This window comes from Panthera uncia, assembly GCF_023721935.1.
Source record: "Panthera uncia isolate 11264 chromosome A1 unlocalized genomic scaffold, Puncia_PCG_1.0 HiC_scaffold_17, whole genome shotgun sequence".
In the NCBI taxonomy this organism is placed as follows: domain Eukaryota; kingdom Metazoa; phylum Chordata; class Mammalia; order Carnivora; family Felidae; genus Panthera; species Panthera uncia.
This window is the reverse complement of record NW_026057577.1, coordinates 37,417,310-37,431,371: the sequence shown is the minus strand read 5'-3', so window position 1 is coordinate 37,431,371 and position 14,062 is coordinate 37,417,310. Positions and strand designations below refer to the sequence as shown.

Genomic DNA, 14,062 nt, shown 5'->3' with positions numbered 1-14,062 from the left:
AAGTGAAGTATACCTTGGAAGATCCCTTAAGTCAGCCAGAATATATGGCACATGTGGTGACTGTACACAGCCCCCCGTGTGGTAATTATTTTTGTGCCACTGCAGCTTATGATCCACTGAGCCAGGTTCAGAGATGGCACGCATTTTGGGCAGATACCTGGGTGTTCACACCACTTTGCTTCCATGAGAGTCCCTAGCGTGGAGTGGGGATTGGAAAATCCGTGTGACCCTGTTTATGCCATTGCCATTGTGCTTTTCATGCAGGGGCTTCTTATCTTAATAGTTGTTGATTGGTTTACTCGCTTCGGGAAGTACTAACTGAGATAATACATATGGCAGCCTCTAATACAGGCGTGGGCATAGTAGAACAGTGCATACTCAGTAAGTCTTTGATGGTCTTAATCCTGACCTAGCTTGATCCGTTCCAGTGTCACACCGCATTGGAAAAAATGTCCAGAGAAACCTGTCCACTGCTTCCTGCCTTCCCGAATTGGCATTCCTGTTGATGACCGTCTTTGAGAGCGTTCCCTCTCTCAACCCCTTGTGAACCGGAGTTCAGAAAAATGTTCGTGAATTAAATCATGAATATTCAAGTTACCACAAGGTGGCGTCAGATCATTTCAAGTAATGCCAGATAGGGGGAGCCTCAACATAATAAATCTTTCATTTTAAAAAAGTTAAAATATATGCCTTTCACGTCAGGGTATTTAGTTATTGTAAACAAACCTCTCATTTCTTTTCCCATTCAGGATCTCTTGTGTTTGGCTAATAAAACCTTCATTTTACTTGTTATTTACAAGCATTGTCTGTTGAGTGACCCTTAAGTATTTTATAATGACACCTTTCCACAATTTCTCATCTCCCTATTATCCCTTAGTTTGATTTAGTTTCTCCTGATATGTTTATTTTTTTCTTGTTTGTTTCCCCAACTAACATGTAAACTCTGAAGAGGCTGCAATTTTATTTCATTACTATATCCTCAGTGCCTAGAACAGTGCCTGGCATGGTAGGTACTCAAAACCTCTTAAATGAAGAATTTTCACTATTGTTTCAGTCAATGCTCTTTGGCTTAATAAGAAAATCTTAGAATTATGTTAAAGTGTGAAGTTTCTGAGTTCATATTCTTTGGGAATTTTACTGATAATTTAGTGAAGTAATTAGAACTTGAAAGCTTTTATCAGTCTCCTCCTCTGGTGGTTACATTTCAGATCTCCTCCATAATTTAGTAATCTTCCTACAACTTACAGTGTATTTGTAATATTCATTCAGGGTGTATTGATGAATGCAAAACGAACAAACTAGGACTAGTCAAGGAAATACTTTCAGACTTTCATTTTATCTTGGCACAAAAGTTTCTATTCACACACACAAACACACAATTCAAGGGATCTGTGTGAGGCTCAGACACCTTCCTTGCTTGAGGGGTGCTCTGTAAGTGAGGCCCCTTGCAAGGAACAGAATAGCTAAACTTGACCCTACCTAGTGGACACTATCTGAAAGTTAAACTTCAAGAAAGCAGTGGCCATAATTTTGAGCCTTTTTTTTCTGGAGCAAAAATGAATGAATGAATGAATGAATACTTAAAAATCAGTTTTTTTGATTACTCATCAAGATTGCAGTTGCCAGGATGGGCATGATGAAGTGTCAAGGCTACTGAGGGCTGACCAGAGAGAACTGATCATCTGTTCTCTTCATAGATAATTCTCCAAACAAAATAAGGTTTATTTTCTAAATTGGCCCCCTAGGGAGCGAGGTTCATCTTCCTAATCATTCATTCATTCAGCAAAAATTTATTGAGTGCCTACTATATGTCATACACTGTGCTAGTGGTAGAGTTACAGGAGTGACTGAAATAGATCATATTCCTGTTCTCATAGAGCCTCTGTTCTCATCCAGTGTCTTTTGGGGCCACAGGTATCTTTAATAATGTAGGTAATGGACCCTTTTCTCTGAAATCAATCAGTCAGCCAACTCCCCCCCCCCCCCCCCCCACCCCACACGTGTGCATGCAGGTACCTGTGTGAGATATGGGAGACCCACACCCTGGGTAACATATACCATTTCCTGGGGTTCCAGAGACTTGAAGCTCATCAAGTGGAAGGCCCCTCTTTTCCTGCTCTTCAGCCTTTTCACTGCTCTCCTTCCCTTTCCGCACTTATTGATGTCTTGGATAAGACTTCCTGTCATTTTTTTTGCAGGTTTGATCACATGATGAAGCAGTGTAAGTCTTTGGGCAAAGAGCCCAAGGAGTGCTCTGCAGGCTTGGACCAGGGGCCCCCTTGTCTTATGGGGAAGTCCTTTCACCCCTGAAGTCTTTCTCTTTGCACCTGAGCAATAGAAAGGGTTGGATTTGAGTAATTCTGAGGTCATTCAAGGGTAGGTTAGGTAGGCAGGTTTAGAAGGCAATAGAAAATATCTGTGGGTAGATTATAATCTCAGTGCTAACTAGCTGGGTGATTTTGAGCAGATTATTTAGTTTATCCGGGCCTTATTTTTCACATGTGAAAGGGAAATAGCAGCATTTACCTCATGGTATTGTTTTGAGAATTAAAATGAAATAATGTATGTAAACTGCCTGTGACAAAAATGATAGCTTTTTCCAGCCTTCTTTTATCCAAATTGTCTTTCTGGGGAATTAATAGATAAATGATCATTGAGCACCTGGAGTAGACTACTTCTGATTATTTTCCTCTGATGCTAAACCAGCTGCCAGGCAGTGGTACCCAATCATAGTGGAAGGTTCACTGTGTATTAGGCCTGGTTTAATTTCACGCTTCTCCCACTAACTAGCTGGGTGACCCTAAACTCTAACCTTTATCCAGTTTCCATTTCTGGCAGATGAAGTAATGATAACATATGACCCAGCCACAGCAGAGAAGCTGTTTTGGGATTTAAACAAGGTTATGTAGGGGCACCTGGGTGGCTCAGTCAGTTGAGCATCCAACTCTTGATTTTGGCTCAGGTCACAATCTCATGGTTTGTGAGATCGAGCCCCACGGCAGGCTCCATGCTGACAGCATGGAGCCTGCTGGGGATTCTCTCTTTCTCTCTCTCTCTCTCTCTGCACCCATCCCCCCACCAACCCCCCTCTCGAAATAAATAAACTTAAAAAAATAAACAAGAACGTGTGAGTAAAGCATGTAGCACAGTGCCTGCTACAAAGGACACTCTTCATTTAGGCCAGGCTGGTTCCATACTAATAGTAATACTTATTAATTAGATTAACATAACCCTTCCTTCTCTGCCCAGGGCTGTGTTGGATCTAAAGGTTTCCCCTGGATTTATACAAGTTCAATTCATGATAGCTTCTTACTTATCTAGGCCGAAGTAGTACAATGAAGGGCTTTGATTGAAAACTGGCCTTAGAGTTGCTTGGAAAATATTTACCGTTCCTGCAAATAACTGTGGTTACTGTGAGGTAATTCATTTTGGTGAAGGATGAATGGTAATTCTTCTTTATGTGTTTTCATTTAGTATCCCAACCCCATGGATAAAAATGTCATCTCTGTAATAACTGTGGAGGAAAAAAGAGGTAAGTTCTCTGAATATACCTCACTTCAGTGATGATCATTAAGTAATAGTGATGTTTGTCAAGGTGTGTGTGTGTGTAGCCTGTTTTTCTTTTTTTAAGTTTATTTTTTATTTTGAGAGAGAGACAGAGTGAATGGGAGAAGGGCAGAGAGAGGGAGAGAGAGGGAATCCTAAGCAGTCTCCACACTGTCAGCGCAGATCCGGATGTGGGGCTTGAACTCACAAACTGTGAGATCATGACCTGAGCTGAGATCAAGAGTCAGACGCTTAACTGAGTGAGCCACCCCAGCGCCCCAGCCTATTACCTTTTAAACAGATATGAGAACAGGTGTATTTCTGTATTTGAGGTGACAGAGAAGAGTACCCAGCATTTAAAGCAGCAGTAGAAGCCTTGTTTAATATGCTTTTGTCACTCAATTAATGACTGATGACAATAGTAACAGCCAACATTTCTGAGCATTTAATATGTGCCAGGCACTCTTATTAACTCCTTTAATCTGCAGAATAATGTTTGGGATATGTATTATTATTACTGCCTTTTAATGTATGAAGAAATCAAGGTACTGAGAGGTTAAATAAATTGCCCAAGGTCACATGACTATATCCCTATAATATATTCATGTATCATTGTATATACGACAAAACATTTGTGATTAGTAGCATGTATGTAAGATGTGATTGTAAAGTGATTATATTATAGAATATGATTCCATATTGACCAGCGCAGGGGTGGGCAAGCTATGCTTGTTCTGCTTGAATTTGTGAATAAAGTTTTATTGACATACAGCCGTGCCCACTTGTTTACATATCTTCTATGGCTTCTTCTTGGCGACAAGAGCAGAGTTAAGTTGTTGCAACAAGACTGTTCATACCATAAAGCATAAAATATTTACCATTTGGCCTTTTACAGGAAAGGTTTATTCACCCCTAGACTAGAGCATAGGAGTCTCCACTGCTCTCTGTCATTTGTATTTCCCTGGAATAATTTTTCACTTTCATTGCCTGGACTTGAGAACTGGGCCACATAGGAAGTTCTGGTGAGGCACATAATCAGTGTGTAAACATTTGGAGACACCCAGGCCCACTTCTGACATGCTCTTGAGCCTTCTGAGAAAATGTGTGAGATGCCACTGTTTGTTACGTGACTCTGAAGTCTTCTCTGTGCTTGGTAAACACAAAAACTGTCTTTTGCTTGTGAAGGTATTTTCTTTGTGTCCATACTCTATTAATAGATTTTAAAAAACATTTTTTTCATGTGTCTGCACTCAGTGTGAGAGAAACTTGTGATGGGGCATCAGAGAAATCTGGTTTCAAGCCTTGATTTTGTTACTCCCTGCATGACCTAACTTCTTCGAGGCTCTGTTTCTTTGCTTATTAAGTGGGAAAATAATATTAATCCTGCTTTAGGTTGTTATGAAGATCAAATGAAAGAACAATATGTGTATTCCAAAGTGGTATAGGAACATTAATTATGATTTCTACCATTGACGGGAGCATCGTTGCCTGCAGGAGTGGCTAATCCATTTTAAGTGGGTGTGCTGCAAACATTGGATAAGCTGGCTGAAGGAAGGCCAGTGGGCAGGAGACAAACCCACTCCTCACCCTGTCAGTGGCTTCTGGGCAGTCTGGATGTTTGCACTGTCCGGGCTATTATAGCCAGAGATTTGAGAAACCCTGCAGGAGCTTGGCTGAGTCACAGTAATTTACAGGCCAAAAGACAATACTTCAGAGTTTATTTTTTTCTATGACTTGGACTCCCCTTTTCTTAATTCACATTTATTGTGTGCTTTTTACATTTTTGGAAACTCTGTTCCAAAACAGAGTAGTGCCAGTCACAGGGAATCTGTTTCTTTATAAGTGAAGACTATGGCTAATATAATTAATTGTAGGTTTACATTGTGTACCTAGAAATCTGTGCTTGAAAACATGTTTGGTGCAGAATGTGGCAGAATCAGATTCTCCATATTCTTGTGAAAACATCTGTATTGGACTTGAGCAGAAGTCTCATTGGCCCTTGTCATTGGAGTGTTGACATTGATAATCCAGAGCAGTGAACAGTTTGTGATTCCTTCTCTCTGACTTTAGAGCATGCAGAGTGAGTAGCTGCCTCACCCTTATTCCTTGATTACAGATAAGTGTATTTGGAATGATTTGGCCCAGAAAAGTGGTCAGGGATACTGAGTTTTGAGTTAAACATTTTTCTCTAGGAATTCTACATAGAGAAAACTGACATCAAAATGAAAAGTTTTGTTGACATTAGGATAGGAGTACATATCCTTAAAACATTTTTTGAGTGTAAAAATTTTCTGTTTCTAGATGTGTCAACAGGGATCATCTATAGAAAGAGGATTGCAGTCTGTCAGAATGTGGTTCCAGAAATTTTAAGGAAGGTAAATTCATTTTAAAATTTAATCAGATTTGGTGTGACACTGGGTGATTTTCACACAGTCCTGGAAAGAGATGGCATTTTCTGATGTCCAGGCGTGTTAGAACTTTCCCAGTTGGACCTCACAGCTCCTCAGAGGAAGAAAGCACTCTCATATCTAACCTCAGTTTTGGCAGATGCCACGGGAGATAGTTTTTTTTTCCCCCTCCTGTTTCTGCTTCTCTTTTGTGGAGGGCTCTTAGTGGACATAGAGATGGTCTACAATTATTTTATTTTATTTTATTTTTTATTTTTTTTTCAATATATGAAATTTATTGTCAAATTGGTTTCCATACAACACCCAGTGCTCATCCCAACAGGTGCCCTCCTCACTACCCATCACCCACCCTCCCCTCCCTCCCACCCCCCATCAACCCTCAGTTTGTTCTCAGTTTTTAACAGTCTCTTATGCTTTGGCTCTCTCCCACTCTAACCTCTTTTTTTTTTTTTTTTTTCCTTCCCCTCCCCCATGGGTTTCTGTTAAGTTTCTCAGGATCCACATATGAGTGAAACCATATGGTATCTGTCTTTCTCTGTATGGCTTATTTCACTTAGCATCACACTCTCCAGTTCCATCCACGTTGCTACAAAGGGCCATATTTCATTCTTTCTCATTGCCATGTAGTACTCCATTGTGTATATAAACCACAATTTCTTTATCCATTCATCAGTTGATGGACATTTAGGCTCTTTCCATAATTTGGCTATTGTTGAGAGTGCTGCTATAAACATTGGGGTACAAGTGCCCCTATGCATCAGTACTCCTGTATCCCTTGGGTAAATTCCTAGCATTGCTACTGCTGGGTCATAGGGTAGGTCTATTTTTAATTTTTTGAGGAACCTCCACACTGTTTTCCAGAGGGTCTACAATTATTTTAAAGATGTCTTGGACATTTTGCAGGAAGTGACCATGTTTTCTCATCTGTCTGTGGTTAGATAAGACTCTTAGATAAGAAAGATCAGAAGTAAACAGATGGTAAATATTTAGTCTCATCTTCAGCAAGGAAGATAAAAGCTTCAGATTCTATGTCACTGTCAGAGAATACAGTTATTTCAGGGACTATAATCTTCTCAGTGCTCTCTGTAAGTCTTTTTGTGTGTGTTTCTGTAAAGTAATGGTGGTGATGTTGAAATCTTCATGATAGCAAGTTGTTTTCTCTCTTTGAAATCCTTAAGCACTCTGGTGATTGTTGGCAAAGGTAAGCGGGAATTTTTAATAACATTGCTTGAATCATGGAGGGATTATTGACAAGAGTCCTTTTTAACGTTTATTTATTTTTGAGACAGAGAGAGACAGCATGTGAACAGGGGAGGGGCAGAGAGAGAGGGAGACAGAGAATCCGAAACAGGCTCCAGGCTCTGAGCTGTCAGCACAGAGCTCGATGCGGGGCTCGAACTCACAAACCGCGAGATCATGACCTGAGCCGAAGTCAGACACTTAACCGACCGAGCCACCCAGGAGCCCCGACAAGAGTCCTTTTTGAGTCATTAGGAAATAAGAGGAGAACATCTTTTTTTTTTTTTTTTTTAATGTTTATTTATTTTTGACACAGAGAGAGACAGAGCATGAACAGGGGAGGGGCAGAGAGAGAGGGAAACACAGAATCTGAAACAGGCTCCAGGCTCTGAGCTGTCAGCACAGAGCCCGATGCTGGGCTCGAACTCATGGACCGCGAGATCATGACCTGAGCTGAAGTCGGACGCTTAACCGACCAAGCCACCCAGGCGCCCCAAGAGGAGAACATCTTGATGTGCACTTCTTAAAATGTCTCAGATCATTATTTCTACCCAGAAGTGATTCCTTTGGTGATGTAGAAGCCAGTTAGCTTGCAGATGATATTGCTGTGCTTGTTTGCTGTATTAGAAAGAGTGATGGCTTCTATCACTTCCTTATCCTGGATTAAGATTCTGTCATATTCTTTGGAGGAAAGAATGCTGATACGACAGTAAAAAAGAACTTTATTTTCCAGATGCTAAAATGTGTTGCAGTGAATACAACAAATTATGACTGGCTTTTTCTACAGGGTTTATACCCTGCCTTTGCCCTATATACACCCTTTGAATCTATTATTTAAAAAGACATTCAACTTTGTCTTGTATCTCAATTCTTAAATAATTTAAGGACACCTCTGACTTGTACAGTGCTGCCTTTGTAGTTTCCCATGTCTCCTCCACCTCAGAAAACATACATTTCAAGGTATTGGACAGAGTTTAAAATGAAGAAAATATTTTATCTGATATTGTCTTGCATGTGAGCCCATAAGTGGGCCCAATTAGTGTCCATCAATTTAAGAAGGCCATAACCAGCCCTGGAGGAGACACGAAGGAGGCTGATAATTTGCTTAGTGTTTAGCAGTTAGGGAAATCAGGCCAGAGACTATACAGCTCGCATAAATCCTGGGTCATTTGCATGTCCTCACCAGCATTTAGTAAGGTCATGGTATGTTTGATTATCAAGAAGTCACAGCCATTGGTGAGCCATCATTTGTATATCAGGATCACTTGTCCTCTTAATTATCCAAGACTAAAAGCAACTCTGGACTCCGTCCTTCTGTAGCCTTCCTCATTTGAGAAAGCCACCCACTCTCTGTTGGACAGGTGAGCATTTTAAAGGTACCTAGTATCCAGTTGGAAGAGGAATCGTGGCTCAATCCTCAGGAAAGAAACATGGCTATACGGAGTCACTGTCTTACATGGACACAGTATGCATCCATGAAGGAAGAGTCTGTCTTCCGGGAAAGTGTGGAAAATCCAAACTGGTAAGACCCCCTGTGTGTGTGTGTGTGTGTGTGTGTGTGCGCGCGTGCGTGTGCGTGTGTGTGTGTATTGGGTGCAGGGATGCACATATGAGCTCATACATTAAAAAGTTTTGATTGCATACTTACAACCTCTGTTTACAACTACATAAGTTACACATTATTAATCTGTAACCACACAAGTAGTTAATAAGTAGATTTCTCTATGGGGGAAAATAGCAGCATTCAACTCCTTGCCTTTTTTTTCCCTCTATAATTTATTTTTTATAATTTACTTCCAATTAGTTAGCACATGGTGCAACAATGATTTCAGGAGAATATTCCTTAAGCCCTTTACCCATTAGCCATCCCCCCTCCCACAACCCCTCCAGTAACCCTCTGTTTGTTCTCTATATTTAAAAGTCTCTTATGTTTTGTCCCCGTCCATGTTTTTATTTTTGCTTCCCTTCCCTTATGTTCATCTGTTTTGTATCTTCAAGTCCTCATAGGAGTAAAGCCATATGATATTTGTCTTTCTCTGACTAATTTTGCTTAGCATAATACCCTTTAGTTCCATCCACATAGTTGCAAATGGCAAGATTTCATTCTTTTTGATTGCTGAGTAATACTCCATTGTGTGTGTGTGTGTGTGTGTGTGTGTGTATGTGTGTGTGTGTGTGTGTGTGTGTGTGTGTGTATATATATATATATATATATATATATATATATATATATCACATTTTTAACCATTCATCCATCGATGGACATTTGGGCTCTTTCCATACTTTGGCTGTTGTTGATAGTGTTGTTATAAACATGGGGGTGCATGTGTCCCTTCAAAACAGTACACTGTATCCCTTGGATAAATGCCTAGTAGTGCATTTGCTGGGTCATGGGGTAGTTTTATTTTTAACTTTTTGAGGAACCTCCATGTGTTTTCTAGAGTGGTTGCACCAGCTTGTATTCCCACCAGCAGTGCAAAAGAGATTCTCTTTCTCCGCATCCTTGCCAACATCTGTTGTTGCCTGAGTTGTTAATGTTAGCCATTCTGACAGGTGTCAGGTGGTACCTCATTGTGGTTTTGATTTGTATTTCCCAGATGATGAGTGATGTTGAGCACTTTTTCACATGTCATTTGGCCATCTGGATGTCTTCTTTGGAGAAGTGTCTATTCATGTCTTTTGCCCATTTCTTCACTAGATGATTTGTTTTTTGGGTGTTGAGTTTGATAAATTCTTTATAGATTTTGGATACTAACCCTTTATCTGATATGTCATTTGCAAATATCTTCTCCCATTCTGTCGATTGCCTTTTAGTTTTGCTGATTGTTTCCTTCGCTGTGCAGAAGTTTTTTATTTTGATGAGGTCCCAATACTTCATTTTTGTCAACTCCTTTCTGATCACCCTGTTCAGTCTTGGGGCCTGTTTGCTCTCTCCAGAGGCAGCGAGTGTTATCAGTGTACTAAGTATTCTTCCAGACTTTTAAGAGATACCATTAGGTACTACATGTATATTCACAGAGCCTGTATAGCCTGGTTTTGTATGTCTTTTTTTGCATAGTTGCTTTCATTCCGTGTCAGCCATTGTACACTAATCTTTTTTGCTTAACAGAACTTTATCCATTTAATATATATAAAACCTAGCTTATTCCATTGTACTGTTGCATGGTATTCAATCCTGTGATTGTTCTACATCTGTTTAAATATTTTTTTTGATAGAGGTTCAGATGGTTTCCAGTTTGTCTTTATTATAGATAGTATAGTATTTGTGAAGTATGTGATCCCTTATTTGTCCTATATGTGAAAGTTGTTAGGTTTATTGAGTGTGTTATTTACATACAATAATTTTATTGTTCTAAACGTACATTTCAAAGAGTTTTGACACAGTTGTGGAACCAGGGCCACCATCAAGCTATAGAACCTTTAAGGAGGATTTTAAAAAGCTATATGCCAAGACTATTCCATGAGGAAAGAATATTCTCCTCAAAAATTGGTGCTGTCACAACTGGATAGCCACAAACGAAAGCATTAAGTTGGATTTCTGTCTCACAAAAAATACAAAGTTAATTGAAAATGGATCAAAGACCTAAATGAGAGTTAAGGCTATAAAACTTTTAGGAGAAAACATAGGCAAAAATGTTTATGATCTTGGATTAGGTAGTGATCTCTTAGATGTGACCCCACAGTCCAAGCAACAAAAGACAAAATAGGTGAAATTGACATCAAAATTAAAAACTTTTGTGCTTCAAAGGACTGTCAAGAAGGTCAAAAGACACTCCAGAGAATGGGAGAAGATACTTGTAAACCATATATCTGGTAATATATATATCCATAACACATGAGAGTGTATACTTATTGTGATGAGCACTGAGTAACATATAGAATTGTTGAATCATATTGTACACCTGAAACTAATCTAACACTGTATGTTAATTATACTTGAATCTTAAAAAAGTCTAACTAAAACATGGGCAAAAACTTTGAGTAGATACTCCTCCAGAAATGTAGGTTGATGGTCAACAGGTGCATCAAAAGATGCTCAACATCGTTATTCATCCAGAAGTGCAAATCAAAATCACAATGAGATACCACTTCAAGTGTGGCTTGATGGCTAGGATGGCTGTAATAAAGAAGATACATGGTAACAAGTGTTGGAAAGGGTGGGGAGAAAGCCGAACCCCACACAGCACTGATAGGGATGTGAGTGGTACAGCTGTTATGGAAACCAGTTTTTCAGTGCCTCAGAAAAGAAACAGAGTTACCACTTGACCCAGCAATTCTGTACAATATTGAAAACATACGTGTTTTGTGAAAACACAAAAACTTATACAGGAGTGTTTCTAGCACCATTATTCATAATAGGCAGAATGTGGAAACCAAATGTCCATCACTTGATGAATATATAACCAATTGTGGTATACTTATACATGGAATATTATTCAGCCATAAAAATGAAAGAAATTCTGACCCATGCTATAACTTGGGTGAAGCTTGAAAACATTATGCTAAGTGGAAGAAGCCAGTTACAAAAGGCTACATATCGTAGGAGTCATTTTATTTGAAATTTTCAGAATTGGTAAATCCACAAGGATGGAAAATAGATTAATGGTTGCCATGGGCAACGAGGAAAAGAGTGGGCAGTGACTACTAATGGGTATGGAGTTTCTTTTTGAGGTGATGAGAATATTCCAGAACTAGTGTTGATGGTTGATGGGTTGCATGACTTTGAATAAACCAAAAACAATGAGTTGTACACTTTAAAAGGGTGAAGTTTATGGTGAGAGGTCATTTCCCTATAGCCAAAAGTTAACACACCTTTAAAATTTTTTTGTCAATAATGGGTGAGAAATAATTTCTTTGAGATAGGTTTAAAAACAAAAGCAAAATATAACACGCACCAGGTGTTAATAGTGATTATTGCTGTGAGCTCTGATTTCAGAGGATAATTTACTGTTTTTTGTTATTCTGTATGATTTGAAGTTTTTGTTCACTTGTCATTTTAATGGAAATAGTAAGACTCTCAAGTTCAAATAACTAGAACTCCCAAATCTCACATCCATTCTGCAGCCCCATCACTTGAGCAAATCATTACCATTCCTCATAATTTTGGTCCTTGAGTGATAATTCTGAAATCCTCCAGCCCCACACTGAATGAGTGTGAATGCCACATCTTATTAGCATCTGGGGTGGGTTTGCCTGGAACTACCCCATAGTTTGTTTTCCTCAGCCTTCCCCAAGGCAAGAGCTTCACATAAACATAGATGTTTGGGATTAAGTATAAAAGCTGTGGCCAGAGAATAGAGGAGTTTTTTTGTTTTTTGTTTTTTTGTTCATGGGAGTAGTAAAAGGACAGAATTGTCTGATTTTATGTAGAAAACAAAAGTCTTTCATCCGTCTTGTTTTAGCCTCTATTTTCTCAAATATCCAGGCTATTGGCTACTCTGATCTGAACCTTTATCAATGATTCATAAACTGATAATTGGCTCCAAGAATCCAAGGAAAACATTCTTCAGACTTCTTTCCTTTGTGTCTTTTTTAAAAATTATTTTTAAATGCTCTGATCCTAGAAAATGGGATACGTACATCTTGTTAAAAATACTAAACAGTTTTGGGGAAAAAAGTTTTATTACCTAACAATAGTGTCTGCTTACATAATTTTTTTGGTTCATTCCTAATTGGCATTTATTTTATTTAATTAATTAATTAATTAATTAATTTATGTATTTATTTATTTATTTTTAAGTTATTTATTTTGAAAGAGATGGAGAGAGAGAGAGAATTTCAAGCAGTCTCTGTGCTTTTGGTGCAGAGCCTGCTGTGGAGCTTGATCCCACAAACCATGAGATCACGACCTGAGCTGAAATCAAGACTCTGATGCTTAACTGACTCAGCCACCTAGCCAGCCCCCTCATTGGCATTTAGATTGTTTCTCAGTATTTTTGTTGTTACAAATAATGCTGTGATGAAGTCCCTATAATTACCTGTTTCTGTACTTATTCAATAACCTTTTAAGGTAGATAGAACAAAATTGGATTTCTGGGCCAAATGTTATATTTTGATACATATTATCAGATTGCTACATAAAAAAGGTTGACCAATTACACTTTTTTCTTCTTTCTTTGTTGTGTTCTTGTCCTGTCCCAAACACTCTCTTTTACATTTTTGAGACAGTAGGCCAATCTTTATTGATACCTACTGTGTCAAGGTCAAAGCTAGATCCTTCCCCTGCAGTGTTTTAAAGTTCAGGTTAAAGAACTTACCCACGATGAAAGTAAGTTGCCACCAAGGTGTGAGTCCAGGTATCATGGATCCCACCTCAAGCAAAGTGAGGAGGTAGGAATATGGATGTTTATAAAGGATTGATTTATATCAAACTGTAGAGTGCTTTGGATCCCAGGTTATGCAGGAGGGATCTTGTCCATTCAGTAACCAGCAGCCGCATGAAGGTTTCTGAGCAGGAGATGATGTGTTGATAGTTGTGATCTAGACTCTAGGATACTTGTTTTCTTAGCTCTTGACATGGATTTAAGCAAGGGATTTTAGGCAGACTTTCTAAATGAGTGGGTAGTCTTGGGGGGGGACATCAAAGAAAGAAGGACACGTTATTACTTTCTTTCCCATTCTTTGCCATGGAATGTGAGAAGAATGGCTAGCCACTATACCCAGAAAATGAAATATGGGCAATTTTTTTTTCAATTTTTTTTTTAAGGTCAAGAAGCCTTGATCAATGTTTCCTCAGATAGATCCACTTTTGGCTTCCCGCTGATGTCTCTGCAGTTTGTGGCACCTTCTTGGGCAAGAGCTACATTGTGATTTCATGTTTCTTCAAGCACACCAGCTCTGGCACTGTGAGCTCCTCACTGGGAGAGGCA

The 14,062-nt window shown here is 39.1% G+C and overlaps 1 protein-coding gene across 3 annotated transcripts in view; it reads left to right on the top strand.

The window, feature by feature from the left end:
• Positions 1–14,062, top strand: part of PRELID2 (PRELI domain containing 2) — a 69,969-nt gene that overhangs the window by 10,726 nt on the left and 45,181 nt on the right. For all 3 annotated transcript variants that reach the window (XM_049648538.1, XM_049648539.1, XM_049648541.1), the window contains 3 exons: positions 3,475–3,532; positions 5,848–5,921; positions 8,555–8,715. In XM_049648538.1, coding sequence (XP_049504495.1) covers positions 3,475–3,532; positions 5,848–5,921; positions 8,555–8,715 — 293 coding nt within the window. The remainder of the gene's footprint in view (positions 1–3,474; positions 3,533–5,847; positions 5,922–8,554; positions 8,716–14,062) is intronic.